The following is a 20,711-nucleotide window of genomic DNA, read 5'->3' as shown; positions in this document are numbered from 1 at the left end:
CGTTGCTCCATCTCGACTGTGTCCCCCCCCCTTCCTGCTCTTGTGTCTGTCTTCCTACCTAGTGCGTTGCTTGCCAGGCACGGCAAAAGAGGAGCATCCGTCGCAGCATGTGGCTGATAGCGCTCCCTTCAGTGTACACCCCACTGCTGTCACCACCTTCTCGAAGCCAATAGTTTCTCAGCTCTTGCGCTCCTCGTCACCGCAACGTTTCATGCTTGTTATCCACTGCACGTCAACAACCTGGCTGTTGCACATAATATACCGCGTTACTCCGATCGGTTCTGCGACGTAGCGTCCACCTTGCCACCACGACGGTTGCCGGTCTTCTCGCGGCGCGGTCCCTCACGTCGGTCGCCCTTGTTGGAGGGGGGAGCGTCGTCGCCGCTGCGCTCCTTGCGGTCACCGCGGCCGCCCTTGGGGCCGCGGCCACGACCACGCGAGTCGTTTCCACGGAAGCCCCCGCGCTGGCCCTCCTTGCGCTCAGCGCGCTCGTCCACCTGCAGCACCTTGTCGAACACCTTGAACTCCTTCGTCTCGGCAAGAGCCGCGCGCATGCTTTCCTGCTCGTAGTAGTCCACGAAGGCAAAGCCACGCGGGGCCACGACGCTCACGCCGGCAATCGATCCGAACCCCTTGAACAGTTCACGCAGGTCGCCCTCACGGGTCTGGGGCGGCACGTCACGAATGAACAGGCTATACAGACGCTTGTGCTCCTTCTCCTTGCCGTTGCCCGATTTGTTCTTGGGCGACTTCTCCGACTTCTCCACAGCACCAGTAGCAGGAGCAATAGCATCAGGGATTGGGGCCGTGACAGGCGCCGCAGCCGGAGCAGCCTTCGGGGTCGAAGGTTTTGCCGGCGCCGAGACCGGAGCGGTCGCAGCAGGCGTAGGCGTGATGGTTGCAGGCTTGGGACCTGAAAACAGCGCAGCCCACGTCTTGGGCTTCTCGGGCTCAGTAGGTGCCGGCACAACCGGGTCGGCCGGCACTGCAGCTGGAGCGGAAGCAGGGGCAGGCGACGCAGCTGCCGGAGCCTTCTCCTGCTTCTTCGGCGACTTGATGGGAGACTTGACCGGGGACGCCACCTTGACCGGCGACGCCTCCTTAACGACCTTAGCAGCCGGCGTTTCCTTCTCTTTAGTGGTCGTGGTCGTGGTCGTAGTGGTGGTCGTCTTCTTCACTGGAGAAGACGCGACCGTCGCCGTCGTCTTGACGGGGGACGCCAAAGGCGCGTCCTTCACCACCTTCTTGGTCGTCGTCTTAATCTCCGTCTTCACAGGGGACGCCACCTTCTCGGGCGAGGTGGGCACGGACTCCTCCTTCTTCACCTTCTTCACGGGTGACGTGGGGGCCTGCGTCTCCGTCTTCTTACCGTTCTTGGCAGGAGACGCGGGCGTTTGGTCCTTCAGTTGCTTGTCCGTCGCCACGTCCGTGCCCGGAAGCTCCAAGAAGCGCAGACAGTCGTTCAGCACGAAGAAGCCCTTGGGCTGCACGGCCAGGAAGAAGGTCTGCACGAAAGGCTTGGGCGTGGTGCTCGATTGCAACGTCATAACGCCCGTGACGAGCACGAGCACGCCGCCGCCCAGCGAGTTCTGGCAGTCGATGGATCCGGCGTCCAGGTCCACACGTGCGCCTGCGTAGCCGCGCTTGAGGATCTGCTCGTTGATGGCGCGCTGGCCCGCGATGGGCTCCTCCATGTGCGAGCCCAGGCCGTGGCACCAGCGGCTCTCGGCCTTGTAGAAGCGGTGCAGACTCTGCGGCTCCTTGGCCAGGAAGTGGTAGTACTGGCGCATGAACGTGTTTCCCACGGTACTGGGCGACGGCGCCGCCTCGTCGGCGGGGGAGGACGTCTCGGGCATCTTTGCTGGCTTGGATGGCGGGGAGATTTTAAGAATTGGATCTCTTTGTTTGAGGGCCAGGAGAACCTTTGTAAATGGATACTGAATGTTTATTAAAATAAGAAGGTTTACGTCCAAAAAGTGCGAAGGTACCGCTACATTGGTACTTCGGATAACATTTGGAGAGAAGTTGAGGGTGTAGCCATGTAGTAGGCTTAGATACTTTCTATTCCCTTCAACTTGCTACTTGAGCGCGAAGACGAGCGGAATGACGATGCCGGCGAGGACGAGCGTGAGCAGGCAGATGTACCAGAGGTACTTTTGCCGCGCTTCTCGCTGCAACTGCCGCGCGTGCTGCAGCTCGTCGACGCCTTTGCCGATCTCCACTCGCACGGCCTCGACTTTGGTGGCGATCTGGTCCACGCCCTGGCCCTGCTCGCTCACCAACGTCCCCACCTGACGGAACAAGGCGTTGACGGCGGCGGCTTCTTGCGCGATCTCGCCAGCTTCGAGCACTTCCTCCTTCGCGGTCTGGATCTCCTGTGCGGAGATGACCACTGACCCGGTGCCGGCTAGGAAGTCGGCGTCGCACAGCGCCTCGCGTCGAGCTGCAGCCTGACGCTGTGCGCTCTGCAGCTCCTGCATGACGCGTACAAAGGAACGCTGTACGTCGCGGAAGCCGGTTGCTTCGGTGTGACCGCGCTTGTGCTCGCGTAGGAAGGTGGCGAGCGCCTGGTACGTGGCGGTGGCCTCATCGAGCTGTGGTGCCACGCTGGTGATGTAGTCTTGCTCGGTCTTGAGCGATGGGCTGGCGGCCGCTTGGCTTATGTCGGCCGTGAGTGTACGCAGAGTTTCTAGTTTGGAGGTGGCATCGTCGAGACTCGAGATGGCTGGCGCAGATACAGCGCCGTCTGCCTCCATGGAATCCGCGTCGGGGCTACGGAGCAGCTGTGGAACGCAGCAGCACCTCGTTGATCAACGCTGAGATTGTGTCACTTGTGCAGGAAAGTGTGATCCTGTCGACATATTTCCAGCCGACCCCGGCGTCTTACCCACGCCACAAATAAGCGAAGAAAGACGTCGGAGCAGCGAGAAGTACACTTGAACGGAGCTCCTGGAAATGCTTGGTGCTGCTATATGCGATGGTGCACACGCCCAACGCTGCCAAAGATAGTGTACCATTTCCAGCGCAAAGCCTTGCTTGGAGTGATGCGATCCATTTCGCACATGTAGGTGCCTATTTTGAACGGTGTGAATACGAGTTTGCTGCTACAGCGCATGTCCTGAACACAGTTAGGCTCTTGCTCACTGCTTCTTGCTCTCATTTCTCTCGACTGGCATCCAGCACCAAGGCGGCTTAGGCTTCGCCACAGACGGCGAGGGAGAACCATGCCTGGATCGATTATTATGAGCCCCAGTAGCATTGATCACGGGGCGATGAGCACTGCTGAAGCGGGTGCTAGACCGAAGCGGAAGAAGAGTGTGATCGGTAGGATCAAAAGCAAGTTCTCGACGAAGTTGGGCCGGCGGAAGTCGATTTCGGTGGCGTCACCAACACCCACCGACTTGATCAAAACTGAGCCTGAAACGACAGAGCTTGCTAGTAACGAACAGCAAACCGAGGAGGAACACGACGATAGCGAAGAGCACTCGTACCCTGAGGAAACACAGCAACAGTCTCAAAAGAGCGAGACGGAAATTGATAGTCTGGACGACGACCAAGACTCGGTACAGCAATTCCACGCACCATTGTCTACCGTCAACAGCTTCGTCGACGATTCCAGCCACCAATCCATCAGTGATGTGAAGCGGAGCCGGGAGGAGTATGAGCAGACGCGCTTTGTGACGCCCGAGCAGGTTGACGAAGATGACTACGAAGTCGACGAAGACGTTAAAGAAGAAAGGATGGATGGAGACGCTACTCTGAACGACGAACAAGAAATATCGAGAAGTAGTGTCGGTGGCTCTGCAGATGTACCTGAACAAGCTGATGTCGAGCAGGTAGCCGATGATAACGTTACCCCTGAAGTTGACGACGACACGCTAGAGGTTTTTGATGAGGGAAACCAACGACACTCCTCTCCCCGTGAGCCCGAAGAGGATGACGAAGAATCCCAAAGCAACGAGTGCAGCCCGTTTGAACCCTCACCTCCCATGCAGGACGTCGAGTTGATGATCATCGGAGTCACTCCCATATCACTCAGAAATCGCTCTGCTCTAACTTCGCCAGGTGAATTCCAAGAAGAGGAAGAGCCCTTGGACACCGAACCTGATACCGTATCAACGCCCCGAATCTGTGAAGCTCTTTCCTCTCCGCTAAAACGCGTGCGTCCTGGCCCGGGGGTGGAAATGGCGTGTCCAATATCGCCTCGAGGGTCACTCTCAAACAGCAATACCTTACCTCACCCCCCTCTCCAAGAAATTCGAGAAGAAGATGACAGCACTGGCGCTTGCAATGGTAAGCAGATACGTCACTTTGAAGGCCGACGGCGTACCCTCGTTGGCTCAGAGACACCAATCCTGTCATCAGCTTCGACCCAAGTCTCCCTTCAGGATAATGAGCTAGAGGTATCATCTCCCATTGAAAACGACGCCGAGTCGAAAGCTGAGGGATTCGGAGCGGGCGATGATGAAGCAGGATCCGAAATGTTTGACGCGGGTGCCTTGATCACGCGTGTATTCGGTGAACGAATCGTGACTTTGCTGGCGGCTGATCCATGGGGAGACCGACAAGACGGCTTTGATGCCATCAAACTGGCAGTGAAGAAGGCGGATATATCGACGATCGATCCGATAACACGTCAGCGTCTACTGTGTGCTTCACTTGCAGCAGTGCAGTGCGGTGTGGAAGATCGAGTTGTCCCTGTCATGTTTTGTGCACTGGAGTGCTTTCGCTCAGTACTGAAGGAGTTTGCGCGCGTTCTTCCTGATGACCGGGCGTTTGCCGACACGGAGTCGACAGGTGCAGCGGTCCTCAATACCCAATTGTCTTCTCTAGTTGGTGCACTGGTTCGGAAGCTAGGTGACTCCAATAAGAGGACACAGCGTGAAGCCGTGCAGGCGTTGATTCGCATTGCTCGCCTTCGATCCTTGCGTGCACTTCCTCACTTGCTGCTGCACTTGAGCGGGCGAGAGGTTCCACCGCGCCGACAGCTGGAAACACTGCGCCGCATGATGCAAGAGCTTGGCCTAGCAAGCGCCTCAGAATCGTCATCGCAACAGCAGCAGTTGACAGTGGAGACCGTGCTTCAGTTTGTAGCACCCAGCCTTAAAATTGTGGAGGAGAAGACGAGGAAAGCAGCAATTGAGATTCTCGCAGACCTCCAAATGCGAACGAACAACTCGACAGCTTGGCATGCTCAGCTTGCTCGCGCCGGAGCAGTTAAGCCGGAAATGCTCCGAGTCATTACTCGTCGTGTCGAAGAACTGGTAGCCACGCGCGAGCAACAACAAGTAACTACGTCTTCTCCCGAAGTACCAGGTAGTGCGGCTACAAACCAGGCAGAGGAGCAAGTGGACGATGAAGCTGCCTTCCCTCCAGCAGAGCTCGTCGATGTGCCTCAAGAAGACTCGCAATCTAGCATCGGGCTTCTCGAGGCGGCATTGCTGAGCGCGCAAAGTGTAGTGGGGCCTGTTTGCTGGCGAAAGCTTTCGAGCAAGACGTGGAGTGACAGGAAGGAGGCACTTCTGGAGGTCGAGAAAGCCATGGCCGAGGCCAAATCCGATTTGCGTGACACTCGACCGGCTTTCGGTGGTGCTGCTCAGGGCACTTTTCTAGCTTACAGCGCGTTATTGCACCGCGCTCTGGGTGACAGCATTGCACCTGTGGTGAATACCGCTTTGGATACGTTCGCAACACTCGTGAAGATTTACGGTCCTCGTGTTGAGTGGCGAGAGGCAGACGTTCGTGAAGTCACGCTGCTGACCTTGCTGCGGTTGCTCACGGTAATGCAAAAGCCAAACACAAGAACGACTCGTGCTGCGTGCCGCGGTATTTTGAAGCTAGCGAGGTTGCCTAATGCTCGGCATCCACTTCGCTATGTGCTGTCCTGTGTGTTTGGCGGTGAAGGAAGCAGTGCTTGTGACCAGCAGGTTCAAATGCACCTGCTTCGGCTTCTCGTACCGGAGTTCGGATTTCAAGCAGATGGCTTGGGGGCATCTCGAGTGCTAGATGCAGTTGGCAAGGGGTTGACGCACAGCAGTGCTCGTGTTCGTCGTTCTGCTGCTGACGTTGCGTTGAGTGCTCAGCGGCTACTCGGTCGAGATTTCGTGCTAGCTCGACTGCAAGGTGTGAAGCCTGTTACTCTCAAGGAACTCGAAAAGAGTTTCGTCGATGGGGTGGGAGGCTCTGGCGGCGGTGAGCGTCCGCAAACCGTACACGCTACCACTGCTGAAGCTTCTGCGCCTGCAGCAATTGGAGGCTCAGATCTACCGCCCGTGACATTTGGAGGACTTGGCGAGTTTTCTTCACGGAGATTGCTTAATAGTGCACCGGTGGGCATTGGACGTTTGCAGTGCACTCCGCTATTCGAAGAAGTTTCTGCAAGTTCGAGCCCTCAAGCTCGTGCGTCCGTACTTAGTAACGAGGAAGAAAACCTGATGGATTCGATCCTAGATAGTTTCTAGGAGACAGCAAATTGAGCGGCATCTGTACTGCATTACTTCACTTGCCGAGGATTCTCGTCCTCGTCGTCGTGTCTGCAAGAGCAGCTCTCTTGGTTTCCTATGTAAGCTACAGTAGCAGAACTGAGAGGCCCCAATTTGTTAATGTTGACACCACGTTCTCTCTGATCCCTAGACGCAAGCTAACAAAGGCACCAATACCTGTCGTATTGTAATGTTGAGGCTCTGGGATTCTTGCGCGTCTTGACACAGTCGGGGTATCATCCATTCACGAGAACCCTCATGTGTACGCGGGCGTAATTTGCGCACTTGGTCCGATCGAGCGGGTTATCGTGACAGTTCAGTATCGCCAGTCAAAGTGACTCAAAGTAAGTTTGTTGCGCGTGGAAGTACAAGGGCCCGACTATATGGTCCAGTACAAGGTGAATATGAAGGCCATATGCCATGCATAATTTGAGTTGAGTCATTGCATGATAAATTACGGACTTTCCACTACGTTTACGATTGCAGCGAGAGAGTGACAGATCAATAGGCTATTTGACTAGAGTCCCGGTAGTAAACTGGAAAAGGTTTGGACCCTACGAAACGTTCTTGGTAACTACACTTTTCATTTTGCATCCTGAGTGGACTCATAACTCGGTTTTCGCCAGAACCAAGCATGAAGACGCCGGACCACATTGCTTGTGGAGATTTACAAATGAAAGTCGAATTAATGACTGCGACGAATACGCACACTGGATGTTGCAGGTCGAGATTAAGCTTCTGCAAAGTGAGTTGATCAAGCAAGCTCGCATTTTGCTGCCCTTTCATCTGCTGACGCTCTGTTTGGGTTTAAGTGTGAGCTTGTACACTGTATTTTCTCCGTGTATTCTTCTGGGGGCTGGGGGCGTTGGATGATGTACCTCTCACCCCTCGCTGAGTGCTGTGAAAATTTTGGTCAAGGCAGATACTCGACTCGTTAACTTCGTGAGCATTGCGGTACCGACCGCTTCCATTACTGAAGACTTGCAACCAGAGAAATGGGCTGAACAAATTGGTCTGAAGAGCAACCGCTATACGTGCAGCCACGATATGGAGTTGGTGCCATTCATCGAGATGACATACCGTGGGTGGATGGCAATTTTCTACTTCGGTGTTGTCAAAGTTTGCATCGGACTCCTGAGCGCTACCATCATCTCCTTCATGGTGATTTCGTGACAAGCTGGAGTTTTGGTTCTGCGGGACTCGTGCCGCGAGCGAAACTATCCGTGCAAATGGCCTTGCACAGTTTTGGCAACTGAAAGCGATATTGAAGCTGCACCCTAAGCGACCTTTTTGGTTTCTGGGAGTCAACACTACACATTAAGTTTGAATTGAATGCGCACCTTTCAGGGCTAAATTACAGGACAGCGAAACCAAGATCAATGTCGACGACTAGCACAAAATTATGGCTACTTCGATGTACGCGCAAGGACACCAGTTTCAACTCGATCCTTGCCATACAGGATCATTCTTTTAGTTTCCCTGAGAGGTAGCAAGAGTCAGACGTTTACAGCATGAGAAGTCTGAGCAAGCACTAAGTTGTGGTGCTGAGTGTCGTCAAGGAAATCTAGAGGCTTCACCTTTGCGCGCTTCACACGTGAAGATACAAATCACGAGGAGAGTCAGGGGATGATTCATTCAAAAAGCTCAACCTCATCTCGAGTTTTGTATCAGCAGTTTACTGCTTCTTGCTGTACGATCTGGAAGTCAGATTTTACATATAATATCGCCACGGCAGCCAGGTGGCAAGGAAAACGCTATAGTATACGCCACTGCTTTGTCTTGGAAAGTGAAGGAGTTGGCCAAGGAGTCAGCTCGAGGCGTTCGTCATGCAGTCGAAGCTACTCCACCCGGTGAGGTCGGGCTCGTGTTAGGCTAGTTCCCGAGATCCGCTGGCTCGTTCTCGGTTTGTACGTCGATTTCAGTCTTTAGCACGAACTTGTGTCGGAAACGACTTCCCTCCTAATGAATCAACAGCTATTGATGTGCCTCACGATGGTAAGAGGGACCCGCGCTCGTATCATAGCAGATCACTTCAATACCGTCTCCTCCGTCAAACTCGCAGCACGCCCAAAGTGTCAGAGGTATCGAAAGCTTTGGAAGCAGGATAGTACAGATCACGCCGACGAGCGAGCAGCCCAGCAAGACAGAGATATAGAGAATCGGATTGGCCTCGAGAGTCGTAATACCGAGAACGTCGTTGTATCCACCACTAATGAGAGCCAACAGAGGTTGCTCCACTGTCCACGCTGCTGCAGCGCCACTCAGTGCACCAACTAGAAACTTTGGTATAGCGAAGTAGAACAGCAAGCGCAGATGTGTGGCAGGGATCGGAGAAGTCAAATGTGAGCAGCTCGTTGTCTGGAAATTAACCTGATCTTCGAGAAAAGCGTGCATCTTCAGGTCGTACGGACACTGCTGGTTTGCTAGTTTGACGTCCAACCGTGCAAGTCGTACCAAAACTCTCATCATAGACCGAAACGCCACCAACCCAAGTCCACAGAGAGGAACAAGTACCAAACTCAATGGAACCAACACCCAAACCAAGACGCCACCGCCGAGGCCCAAGGCCGCGTTGAACGTGTGGAACTCGAGCAGCTCAAAAAGCCTTCGCGCAAAGGTTCTGCAGCAGCAATATCGCGATCGTGCAGCGGTATCTGACTCCACCTGCTCGTAGTCGCTTTGTCGAGTCGCTGGGGGATCTTCTTGTGTTTGCATCGCCATGTTTCAAAGTGACAAGACGGTGGATACTGCACGTGGAACTAGAGCTAGGGCGGAGCTCCTGGTGACAGGAAAGCTCGAGATGAAGCGATGTATCCACAACCACTTCCATGATGGAAGTTCCATCCGATGGGTTAAAATGAGTAGTGGACATTGGGTGACTTTTCGGATACAACTGACTACAAGGCGACTATACAATTGCCTTTGCTTGAGGCGTAGGCGTCTGGATGACAGCCTCAAGATCGGCTGCAGCATCGCAAGTATCACGAGCTGCGCGGTCTTCGTCGTGGTCGTCCCTCTCAGCACACGCCCAGCTCGTCAGCGCGACGGATGGCTTCCAGACGAGCGCGAGGCAGACCACGCCGAGCGCCCAACCTCCCAGGACGACAGCAACGTACGCTCCCGGGTGATCCTGGTAATTCACCCACCCAATCGCGTCCGCGCGACCACCGCTGCAAAGCGCCTCAACAGGGAGAACAAGTCCCCACCCAACAGCAATGAGGCTCAGCGTACCAAGAGCGAGCTTGATCGTGGCGAAATAGATCATCACTAGCAGCATCTTGGGCGACACGAACAAAAGCCGCTGCCACCAGCTAGTGCAGCCGTTGTTAGTCGACAGCCCGCTCTGAATTCCAAAGGCTTTGCACAGCTTTGGTTCCTGTTTCGTCACCATGTTCGCGAGTCGAACATCCACCTTCGCCAGCACTTCCACGATACCCGCCGAGAGCTGGAACAGAACGATCCCCACACCGAACAGCGGGGTTAGCCCCACACTCAGTGGGACGAGCACCAGCACGAGAATAGCACCCCCGATGCCCAAGATCGCGTTGAGCGTGTGGAACACGAGCAGTCGGGCCAGTTGAGCGCAGAGCGACGGCCAGCGACCAGGTGGGGACGGCGGTAGTGGTGCCGCGTTGTTGGTCGCTCGAACGTCGCTGGCATCTTCATCGTTGTCTGTGTCGATTGCGACTGCCACTGGGATGGGTTTCTCTGCGGGGTCAAAGTCCTTGCTGGGGTACCGGTGGTAGATGACATCGCAGCGCTGCTCCTGGTCTCCGGCCGGACTCTTCATTGCGGGCAGTTGGTTGTAGGTTTCAAATTGCGAACTGGCGGTCGTTGTTTATGGCAATGCAGCCGTGGATATGCGCGAGAGTCACACGCAGACATGGATACATGTACTGGCGCCTGGAAAAACGGTTGTGGATGTTGTTGTCGTTGAAGCTGGTCGATTGGTGTGGGACACGTAATAGTTGGGTACAGTGTACCATTAGTGACGCGCCTGCGTCGATACTGGATCTCGCAAAATCGTTAAACAGTTTCTCGTTTAAACTTTCGGGCCCTGATACGATCTGAGTCCGCCCGCAATAGCCCTCGGCAACAGCCGAGCGAGCTAAAAGAGGTAGCTTGCCGCCCAACGTGTCCGCTTCTGCTTGTAGACATGGAAGGAATGCTTGTGCCCAGGTCCTTGCGCACTTGGTGTGTAATACACCAATCTTGAGACAATATTGGCCAATCAGCTGGTGCTTACGTGCGAAGACGAGCACGGGGAAACGTTGGGTGGGGAGCGCCATTGTTGTTTAGCTCTCGGTGGCCACAGGTGCTTAAGTCATGGCGACGGTGGTAGCGATCAACGATCAGGACTGCGCCGCGAACGGAGCGGCGCGCAGTATGAAGGACGTGACAGTCACAGACCCAGAACCGCCGCAGAAGGAGCGTGAGATCGACGAGGTCATGGAGTTCCTCAAGTTCAGCGTTAAGCCGAGCACGAGTTTCGGCGGCACGATCCTTTTCAAGTTCAGGGACGAAGACGGTGCCGAGCCCAAGACCACGTACGCCGTGGAGATCAGCGACGATCGACAGGTGGCCACGCGCAAGAACGCGAGCGCCAGCGACGTGCGCCCCACGTGCGAGGTGACCATCTCCATGGACGACTTCCTCTGGATCTACTCGGGCAAGGCGTCCAGCTCCGACCTGGTCAAGCTCTTCTACGCCGGCCGCGTGGCCATCAGCGGCTACGCGTTCCGCTCCGTGTCCAAGTTCGCGCAGAGCTTCGACTTTTCGTCCGACAAGTGGCGCAGCTTCTACGCGTGGCAGGCGCAGAAGAACGACATCGGCCGCTCCTCTAGCGCGCTCGAGGAGGCCAGGAATGTGGGCTCGCCCTCGAGGGACTACTGGTTCTTCCACGCGCGCTCCATCCTGGACAGATACAAGCTCAACAGACTCCAGCGGCTGCTCTGGGAGACGTCTCTCGCGAGTGTGTTTGGAGAGAAGATCGTGCTTGAAAGCGTGCGGCACACGGCAGTACGGGACCACAAACTCGCGTCCGGCAAGTTCAGCGTCATTGCAAGTGTCGTGGGAAATGCTGGCCCCGTGTCGGCTCTGTTGAAGCGCCGCGCAACCGGCGAGATCCCGCCCGGTCAGCTCCAGTCCGAGCGAGAGCTGCGTGCCGTGTTGGTGCGCTACTTGCGACCCTGCACTAAGCAGTCGGCTGTGATCGAAGAGTCCCTCTCGGTGGGGAACCCCAAGCAGGCGGCCAGTTCCATATTCCAATTTTTTGACGAGGACTTCGTTGTGGCGGTGAAGCTCAGCACCAAGGAGCGTCAGCAGCGTCGCCATCGCCGCAACCGCGTCGACCTGGGTGATGCTGGTATGGCGCAGCTAGACAAACTCGTGAAGGTGATCGGCAAGGGCGGCCACTCAAACCTGAAACGGGACAACCGGTCCAAGTATGTGCCTGCGCCGGAGCTGCTCCTGCGCGAGTTCCGCGTGAACGTGACTGTACTCATGGACACGTTCATGGAGAAGGCCTCGGGTCGGAAGGCTCTGCACAAGATCCCTGCGCCAGAGATGGACTGGCTGGTGCGCAACGGACGCTCGGGCAACATGGTGATTCCTGACTACAGCAGCCATGACAAGTCGGCGAGCAAGTGTGCCGTGCCGTCGCCGGCTGCCTCTGCCCTACCCAGGCTACCGCAGAACATCATCGTGGAAGTGAACCGCGCCAAGATCGCGCGCAGCGGGAAGCGCTTCGACGTGCCCAAGCAGCGCATCAAGGCCAAGTTTGCGTCCATTTCGCGCGAGCTGGCGACCCAGAGGAACCCCGTCGTGTCCCACATCGATGAGCATCTGGTGTTCTCCGACTACCTATAAACAACGCACAAGTGGCGAGTTCCCTCTTCAACCAAGACGCAGCTAGCTCCTATCTAGACGCTGCGCTGTTGGTAGCGCAGCAGCAGCACCCTATGTTCATATTTAACGCAATTTTGCGCTTTACCCGATTTGTCCTCGTTTCCAATTGGTTCGTTACCACGATATTCGCACAATAATCAGTGAAAACGTTTGAGCCAGTCAAATTGGCTACGCACGCCTCGAAGCGAAGCAGACCAGCAGCTACACCGCGCACACAATGGGGGACCTGGACGACCACACGCCCGATGAGATCTACTGCGACAGCCACGTGTTCGACATCGACTTCCACCCCATGACGGACATGGTGGCCGTGGGTTGCATCGACGGCGTCGTGCAAGTGTAAGCGAATGACGGAACTGGAATTGGAATATGAAAAGCTTTGCTCACGTTTTATTGGCGGTGGATGTACAGCTATAAGTACTCGGAGGAGGCCAACACGAAGGTTCTGGAGCTCAAGCACCACCAGGAGGCGGTGCGGGCGCTGCTCTTCGCTCCTGATGGGCAGAGTACGTCGCGTTTTGGCACGGAGTGCGTTCGTACAATGGCTGACGATGGGTTTTCTGTGAATCTGCAGCGCTGTACACTGCGTCGGCGGACAAATCGATTCGCGCCTTTGACACGCTCGGAAACCCGACGTGGGCGGAGATGCGTGCGCACGAGTACGTGGAAGGTGTCTAAAGGACAGAGATTGAGGAGGTAGACTGATGAATTGTCTGTGGTGTTATCTGTAGAAATCCGGTTAACCGTCTGCACGAACTGTCGGCGAATGTGTTTGCCAGTGGTGACGACCAAGGTTGCGTCAAGATCTGGGACACACGGCAGCACCGGTGCCTGGCCGAGTTTAAGGAGCACACGGTGCGCTTTTGTTGCCATTCAGCTGTTACATCTTTTTGGCTGACGATGTTAATTATTGCTCAATTGCAGGACTACATTTCAGGCTTCGCTACCAACCCAGCGCAAGATCACTTGTTGGCTACGAGCGGCGATGGGCGATTGTCAGCTTACGATCTGCGTAAGAATGTGCTGGCAGGCAAGAGTGACGAGCTGGATGACGAGCTGCTCTCGGTGGCAGTGATCAAGAATGGGCGAAAAATTGTGTGCGGCTCGCAGGACGGAGTGCTTGTGATTTTCAGCTGGGGTACCTGGGGAGACATGTCAGACCGTTTCCCGGGCCATCCGGACTCTGTCGAGGCCCTCCTGAAAGTGGACGAAGACACTGTCCTTACGGGATCGAGTGACGGAATTGTTCGGTACGTTTGTCCAGTGCAGTATGGTAGATATTGGCGTGTAGTCCCTGACATGCATTTTATCTCTTTTGCTATGTAGTGTGGTTCAGTTGCATCCTAACAAGCTGCTCGGGCTGATCGGAGACCACGAAGAGTTCCCAGTGGAAAATCTCAAGTTTTCGCACGACAAGAAGATTATCGGCAGCGTTTCGCACACTAACAAGGTGCATTTCTGGGACGTTGGCTACCTTTTCGAGGAGGACGACGGGGAGGACGATGGCGTCGCGGATGAGAATGAGGAGAAGGCTCCGGCGGGTTTGTCCTTTGATACCGAGATGCAGGATGCAGATAGCGACAGCGACAGTGACGACTCGGACATGGGCGGCGCACCCGGAGGTCGTCGGGCGTTCCCTACGGCCAACGAGCAATTCTTCTCGGACTTGTAGAGAATCTCCATTGAGAGAGAAAGTCGTTGAGATAGATGGAGGTAAGCCCAACCATACAATATTTTGCAAGTCACGTTCTTTGGTGGTCTTTTTTGATTTGATCGCTTACTACAAGGAGAACAATGATCGAACGATTTGATCGTCGCTCCCTAGTCGGGGTTTGGCGTGTGTTGGGTATTCGCACGAAGGCCACGGACTACTTACTCCAGAAATTGTTTCGAGGCGGTGCAGCAGTTCCCGTGACGTCGGGCGTGCATCAGGGTCGTCTTGGAGACAGTCAGACGCAATTTTATGAATGAATTCGGGGCACACTGGTGTTAGCAGATCCAGCAAGTGATTTCGTGAGATATCGATCAGCAACTTTCCCGTGTCCAGCGCCACCAGCACCACGCCAAACGAGTATATATCCGACTTCTCTGAGAACTTGCGTTCCGACAGCACCTCGGGGCTGCTCCAGATGCAGTTTTCTTCAGTTTGACTTGGTTTGTCTTCGATCATGACAGAAGAAGCTCGGACAGCGCAGGCACCAAGCCCGCAAAGTGCTGGTTCTCCAGTAGCGGAGTCCAGCAGGATATGACGTGGCTCAATGGCACCGTGGATAATTGGAGGTGAGTGTGTGTGGAGAAATGACAAGCCTCGCAACACACCCATGGCGATCTGAAGCTTCTGCTGCGTCCACGTCCAGTGTTGTGCTTTCCTACCGCTTCGCAGTGCCCGTCGCAAATCACGGCTGCGATGATACTCCCAAATTGCCACGAGGTTCTGGAATGAGTTCCAGGCAATGCCCACCAGACTTACAATGTTACGGTGCTCCAATGTGGCAGCCAAGCGAATTTCTCGCGCAAGGCGCTCAACAGCGCAGGTGTCATTTCGTCGAGGCGCACGCAACCGCTTTAGAACGACTTCGCGAGATCCAAGTGTTCCAACAAGCACCTCAGTCGAAGATTTACCTCGACCATGGGAGATCATCTTGTCGCCATTTACATCAATGATGGGGACGCGCAGTGCAAGTACAACGGGGTCATTCTGGAATAGCAGCAGCACTTCCGATGCACCGAGGGCGTCCGAATAATCGACCTCAGAAGGCGCTGATGTACTCGAGTATCCTCTTCGAACGTCTGCTTCCAACTCAGCCTCAAGATCGGACAGTTCGGACGACATCGAGCCTGTAGCGCCGTTGCTGTCACTAGTATCGACGAAGAAGATTCCTTCAGGTGTAAGAGCACAATGCTCCAGTGTCGCTTTTTCCATGAGGTCCATTTCGGGTGTTTGGTGACTTCGGCGACGAAAGAAGCGGCGGAAGCACATGAATCCGATCACACAAAGCACGAGCACGAGCGCAGATGCCACCACCCAGATCGCAATCAACATCCCAGACGTCCCCGTGTCACTTGCATCGTGTCCTTGATGAATGTCAACTAGATCTTGAAGCAGACCTTCCACCACGCCGGATTTGCGAGGCCTACACCATTCACTGCTGTTGGCTGAGGAATCTACAACCGTGCAAGGAATGACGAGAGCAGGTTGGCCTGGACAATCCCCACCGCTGGTAGGAGTCTGTAGCGTGATAGCAAAGGACTCGAAGGAGTGGCGTCGCACAGTTGGCATCGGAACGTCAGTGTTGTTTCCCTCTTCGGCCCACAACAAGCTTGTTTCAACGTCTACTGATGTCGCTCTCTCCTCGTTTGTAGACACCAAGACAGCACATTTGGCCATCTGTTTGATCTGACTGTCGGCACAAATTGTCCCGTGCAACACGCTTTCCGAGCTCACTGGATCTGTGCACGACGTTGACGGACAGTCGTGTAGGTCCTGAAACTCGTCTCGAGACACCACCACGTCGTCCAAGTTCATGCCACAGCGTACTCGCAATTCGCGTGTGGTGTTGCTGCTCGTGACGACGTATCCCTTATCCCACAGCACCAGTCGTTGCAGTGTTCCTCCCAGGTCTCTCCATGTGAGAGCCTTTTCATACAGCACATACTGCACCTCGACCGGCAGCGTCGTATTGAGCTTGAGCTTTGGGGATTCAATGCCGGCACTTATTAGATGTGCCATTCGCGCAGATATGCTCATGTCGGCAAAGTTCTCGGCCAGCGACGCGTGCACCAGCACCGCCAGAAGCAGCAACGACAGCGGAGCACGGCGCACTCGACGCCGCTCCATATTTCTCGTGCGCCGACGACGTTCGGGTTTCGGGTCCTCCAGCGTTTTAGCAACTGGCCGGAATAACGCCAGCCAGAAGACGAGCTCACCTCCATTCCCCAGGGGCGGAACGGCCGTCCGTCACTTGGGGAGGGTTAACGTTCGCAGTTTCAGCGCCAATGTCCGGACCAGGGAGGAAGAAGTGCCGAGCCGTCCACCCCACGATAAATTACATGGTTCTTCCACGGTTGCGGAGCTCTAAGCAGCAATACAGCAGTATTACCAGTGGTGCCGTGCGCATGAAGGGACGCGACGGCGACCACCAAACCGAACTCAGCGGCAGCAACCGATCTCGTTCACGACAACACGGCACTTATGCATCAAAAGCGGCGAGGTGCTTATCAAAGCTCATTGGACCGTCCAGGTTTGACGCGAAGCACGTATGTCTCCAGCCAAGTGAGACTGAAGCGCTTCAACGTGGTAACACTACCGTTACAAATTCCGTGTAGCGATTGGCTGAAAGTGCGTTCCATACAAACGCCAACATGTCCGGGCCTCTGTCGCACATCCCCCTCTTCCTCGCGCCAACTGGGCCATTCTTCGCTGGGGGAGACCGACCTGGAGGCTCAAAGCGCGACTGCAGCGTCGAGTGAAGTTTCCGCACTCGAGCCCGGTATCAAACACACCCGGCGCCCTACCCGCCCTACTCGAGCGCGTGACAGACGGGGCCCGCTGACAGTTCTTCTCCCTCCAATCGCACTTAGTGCTCTCCACATTGACCGTCCGGTCGTAGACAGCCAGAGCGCGAGACGCGGAGGAGGTGACCGAGGCCCCAAGCAGCGGACGGCGCGCGGCGGAGGACAGCACAGCCACGAAGGCGGTTATGAAGAAGATGTCCCGCAAGAACTTCCGCGGGGGTCCGCTCTTCTCCAGCAAGTCGACGCACGCGCCTAGCAGCAGCAGCAGCAGCAGCGCATCCCCCAACAGCGGCGGGGGCGGCATCATGCGGCGCGCCACGTGGGCCGACAAGATCCGCGACAAGCTGCCGCCGCTCGGGGAGAACGAGTACGAGGTGCTGTGGGAGCGCGGCGTGCTGGGCGTGGTGTTCCTCGAGTCGGAGAAGGACGGCATCCCATACGTGTCTAAGGCCACCGAGTCGTGCATCTCGCCTGCCCTGAGTCAGGGGGACATCCTCAAGTACGTGAACGTGGTGCGCTCCAAGGACCACTCGTTCTCGGACTTTTTCAAGATCCTGGCAACCATGAAGAAGCCCGTCTTGCTGCGTTTCGAGCGCCTGGCGGCCAGCACCCCGTCGTCGGACGAGGATGAGGCCGCGCAGCTCTTCGGCGTGCAGCGCGCGAGCTCCACGAACGCTGTCAACAACAGCGCGAGTCACTATGCACGGCAGAACGCGCCGACTGGTGACGAGGCGGACCCCACGGGCAAGTTCCAGCGAGCTAACTCGGTGCCCCAGAAGGACCACAAGCCCCCCAAGGCCACGAGAGGCGCGTTCTGGCGTGCGCCGGCCGGGAAGGACTCGGTCGGGCCTGCGGGCCCGCCCAACCCGGCGAATGCAGCACCGCCCGACCGGTTGGGGTCTTCGCAGTCGCAGGGGCCTCGTCGTGTTCCTAGTGGTAGAGACCACCAGGTCTCGCCCCGAGATGCAGTGGCAGCGAACGGGTCGGGAGGACACTCGGCTTCACATTCGCCCCTTGGACTGCATGAGTATCAGGTGTACTGGGAGACCGGATCGCTGGGCCTGTTCTTTGGAGAAGATCGGTCGACCAATTTGCCGGTTGTGACGCGATCAACACCCAGCGCGAACCCTGTGGTGCGCCGCGCCGTGGCGGTCAACGACACGCTTGTGTCGGCCAACGGCATCCGCTCGGCAGACTACACGTTTGAATCGTTCTTTGGGAGGCTCCAACAAATGAACAAGCCTGTCCGGCTCGTGTTTAGGCGAAGGCAGCCGACTGATCAAGTTGTTATTGTGAAGCAGGGTGATCCGCAGCAACACCAGCGGCAGCAGCAGCAACAGCAAATGCAGCAGCAGCTTCAGCAACGACAGCAGCAAATGCGTGAGCAGCAGCAACAACGCGAACAGCAAGAGTTGCGTGAGCAACAGCAACAGCGAGAGCAGCAACAGCGCGAACAGCAGCAGCAGGAAGTACGTGAAAAGCAACGCGAACAGCAGCTCCGAGAACAACAACTTCATGAGCAACAGCTTCGAGAGCAACAGCTTCGTGAGCAACAGCTTCGTGAGCAACAGCTTCGAGAGCAACAGCTTCGTGAGCAACAATTGCATGAAAAGCAGCAACTGCAAGAGCAACAGCGACGCCAACAAGAAGAAGCAGAGTCTCGGAACAGAACACCATCGGCCACCGTGGATACAACTTTGCCATCGGTAGTGTCACCAGCGGAGAGCAGGACACCGCACCGTAACCGCACTCCAAGCCCAACCGTTAAACGTGCTGGAACTCCTCCTCCTCGGCCATCTTCCCCCCAAGGTCGAATGAACTCAGACATTCACCATCGCGAGCATCGCCATGCAGACAGAGGACATGGACGCACGCCTCCACCCAGTTCTCCTGTGTTGCATGAAGAGCGCGCAAATTCAAGGCAACAAGAGATCCCAGAAAATGTTTCAAGCGCCAATTACGACGTCTCACCTAAAGCCAATGCCTCCCCAAGACTACGAAGTTCGCCGAGAGTTGACATCTCGCCGAATTTCGGTGTGTCACCCGGCGCCTCGCCGAACATCGGAAGCTCGCCTAAGGTCAGCAGTTCGCCGTTGGCCTCGCCCATCTCGCCGTTTACTGCAACTGAGAGCAGCAGTGAAGCAAGTAACCCTGCACCTTCACCTGTCGTGGATAACGAAAACGATACGCCTTCTCCAACTGAGATGGAGGACGCCCCACCACCAATTAAAACGCATACGGTATTTGAAAACACCCACGGTAGGCGAAGTCGCAACAGCAGTGAAGAGCAACGGCAGCACCAGAAGACTATCATTGCTGTGCATGAAGAGGAACCAGTATTGTCCCCCGTCAACAAGGCGACGCATCTTTCTCCGACGGAGCCGTGGGATCTGCCCGAGCACATTCCTTCGCCGACGATTAAGGCGGAGTCAGCAATTGCGATGGACGAAGACGACGATGTTGACATTGCTGTGCCTGTCTCACCTAGTGCGAATGTGAGTTTTGAGTCTGTTGCTGTGTACGGAGAAGATGAGCTAGCTGAAGACGCGGAACTGGTTGAAGAAGCAGAGTTAGTTGAAGAGGCTGAGCCCGCAGACGAAGTAGAGTTGGCTGAAGAAGCGGAGCATGCTGAAGCAGAATTGGCCGAAGAAGCGGAGCCTGTGTTGCCGTCGCTGCCCGTAGACAGCTCAGCAGATGATAATGACGTGGAGGTCGGAATGCTGGCAGATGTGGAGGTGGGGATTGCTGTTGAAGAGACTGAGTCGGAAGTTGCTGAAAGCAGTTCGTCGAACAGTGACCAGAATTCTAGCCCATGGGATCTTGAGCCCGAAGAGGACCACCAGAAGACACACGCTCATGACACCAGCGCTACCTCCTCGCATGGCAACAGCGAAACCTCGTCGATTGATAGCGCTGCAGAAGCATCAAAGGTCGACTTTACAGATGCATCCGATTCAGCGGACGAGTTTGCAAACGATCCAGACATTTCCAGTGACATTGATATCGTGGACGACGAAATCACGATGCGGGAGATCCCCAAGGACAAGGTAGACGCAGCGACTCCTCCAAAGCCAAGCAAGCAATCCCTGCACGCCAATTTGGCCAAGTATAAGAAGAAGGGCAAGACTTCTCGCGGCGTGATGAAGCTGCCTGCACTTACTGAGGAGCAGGAACTAACGGTTCCGCTAGTCGCGCCAAATGCCGTGAACACGACAGTCCAAGTGCGCGGGCGGCCGAAGCCCAAGCTGACGATGGCCGACACTCCCGACAGTACAACATATCTAGTCAAGTGGAAGGAGAACCGGAGCATCGGCTTACAGTTGAAGGAAGTGCGTTTTGCGAAGGGCACCTACCCGCTGGTGACGGACGTGTGCCAAGAGCCTTGCTGCGAGCTGCTGCGGCATATTTGCCCGGGCGACGTGATCATCGAGATTAACGGCCGCAACACGTCAACGATGGGGGTGAAGAAGACTGTGAACTTCCTCAAAACGTGCACGAAGACGACTTTGATGAAGATCCGGCACGGGCCGGCGTTCGTGAGTCAACGTGTAAGTGCGACAGTATGACGGGAGCGGCCCGCTGTAGCAGTAATGTACGATCAATTCCGCGAGCTGAACTGGCGTCGCGGCTCTCACCAGAACACGATGGGACGCGGAAGTAGCTGAGGCCGGGCATCGGGTTGCCTCGCTTCGACCGAGGTTAGAAGCGCTTCCGCTACGACATTGCTTTTCCTTTTAGTTTTTTCCTCTCAGTGTCAGTGAAGTGCTCAATGTTGGAGAGGACGATTTAGACATGAGTTTGGCTTTT

At 55.8% G+C, this 20,711-nt stretch overlaps 8 protein-coding genes across 8 annotated transcripts; 4 read left to right on the top strand and 4 right to left on the bottom strand.

The window, feature by feature from the left end:
• Positions 1 to 266: 266 nt before the first annotated feature.
• Positions 267 to 1,856, bottom strand: KRP23_7683 (putative G3BP-like protein; the record flags this gene model as incomplete). Its single annotated transcript, XM_067893029.1, has 1 exon — positions 267 to 1,856. One exon carries the CDS (start codon positions 1,854 to 1,856, stop codon positions 267 to 269), a length of 1,590 nt encoding a protein of 529 aa, XP_067744852.1.
• Positions 1,857 to 2,078: 222 nt separating this feature from the next.
• Positions 2,079 to 2,756, bottom strand: KRP23_7682 (Syntaxin-7A; the record flags this gene model as incomplete). Its single annotated transcript, XM_067893028.1, has 1 exon — positions 2,079 to 2,756. One exon carries the CDS (start codon positions 2,754 to 2,756, stop codon positions 2,079 to 2,081), a length of 678 nt encoding a protein of 225 aa, XP_067744851.1.
• A 468-nt stretch (positions 2,757 to 3,224) lies between these two features.
• KRP23_7681 (uncharacterized protein) lies at positions 3,225 to 6,461 on the top strand (the record flags this gene model as incomplete). The annotated part of the gene is made up of 1 exon (XM_067893027.1): positions 3,225 to 6,461. The coding sequence occupies one exon, from the start codon at positions 3,225 to 3,227 to the stop codon at positions 6,459 to 6,461; it is 3,237 nt and encodes a 1,078-aa protein (XP_067744850.1).
• A 2,929-nt stretch (positions 6,462 to 9,390) lies between these two features.
• Positions 9,391 to 10,272, bottom strand: KRP23_7680 (uncharacterized protein; the record flags this gene model as incomplete). Its single annotated transcript, XM_067893026.1, has 1 exon — positions 9,391 to 10,272. The coding sequence occupies one exon, from the start codon at positions 10,270 to 10,272 to the stop codon at positions 9,391 to 9,393; it is 882 nt and encodes a 293-aa protein (XP_067744849.1).
• Positions 10,273 to 10,808: 536 nt separating this feature from the next.
• Positions 10,809 to 12,350, top strand: KRP23_7679 (uncharacterized protein; the record flags this gene model as incomplete). The annotated part of the gene is made up of 1 exon (XM_067893025.1): positions 10,809 to 12,350. The coding sequence occupies one exon, from the start codon at positions 10,809 to 10,811 to the stop codon at positions 12,348 to 12,350; it is 1,542 nt and encodes a 513-aa protein (XP_067744848.1).
• A 256-nt stretch (positions 12,351 to 12,606) lies between these two features.
• KRP23_7678 (WD repeat-containing protein 55) lies at positions 12,607 to 14,061 on the top strand (the record flags this gene model as incomplete). The annotated part of the gene is made up of 6 exons (XM_067893024.1): positions 12,607 to 12,728; positions 12,801 to 12,895; positions 12,964 to 13,048; positions 13,121 to 13,244; positions 13,314 to 13,639; positions 13,716 to 14,061. The coding sequence occupies 6 exons, from the start codon at positions 12,607 to 12,609 to the stop codon at positions 14,059 to 14,061; spliced, it is 1,098 nt and encodes a 365-aa protein (XP_067744847.1).
• A 108-nt stretch (positions 14,062 to 14,169) lies between these two features.
• On the bottom strand, positions 14,170 to 16,227 carry KRP23_7677 (putative LRR receptor-like serine/threonine-protein kinase; the record flags this gene model as incomplete). Its single annotated transcript, XM_067893023.1, has 1 exon — positions 14,170 to 16,227. The coding sequence occupies one exon, from the start codon at positions 16,225 to 16,227 to the stop codon at positions 14,170 to 14,172; it is 2,058 nt and encodes a 685-aa protein (XP_067744846.1).
• Positions 16,228 to 17,089: 862 nt separating this feature from the next.
• On the top strand, positions 17,090 to 20,470 carry KRP23_7676 (uncharacterized protein; the record flags this gene model as incomplete). The annotated part of the gene is made up of 1 exon (XM_067893022.1): positions 17,090 to 20,470. One exon carries the CDS (start codon positions 17,090 to 17,092, stop codon positions 20,468 to 20,470), a length of 3,381 nt encoding a protein of 1,126 aa, XP_067744845.1.
• Between the last annotated feature and the right edge of the window lie 241 nt (positions 20,471 to 20,711).

Source organism: Phytophthora ramorum (genome assembly GCF_020800215.1).
Source record: "Phytophthora ramorum isolate Pr-102 chromosome Unknown Phyram_PR-102_s0006, whole genome shotgun sequence".
NCBI lineage: Eukaryota > Oomycota > Peronosporomycetes > Peronosporales > Peronosporaceae > Phytophthora > Phytophthora ramorum.
Note: the sequence above shows the minus strand (reverse complement) of the source record. Positions and strands in the feature narration are given on the sequence as shown.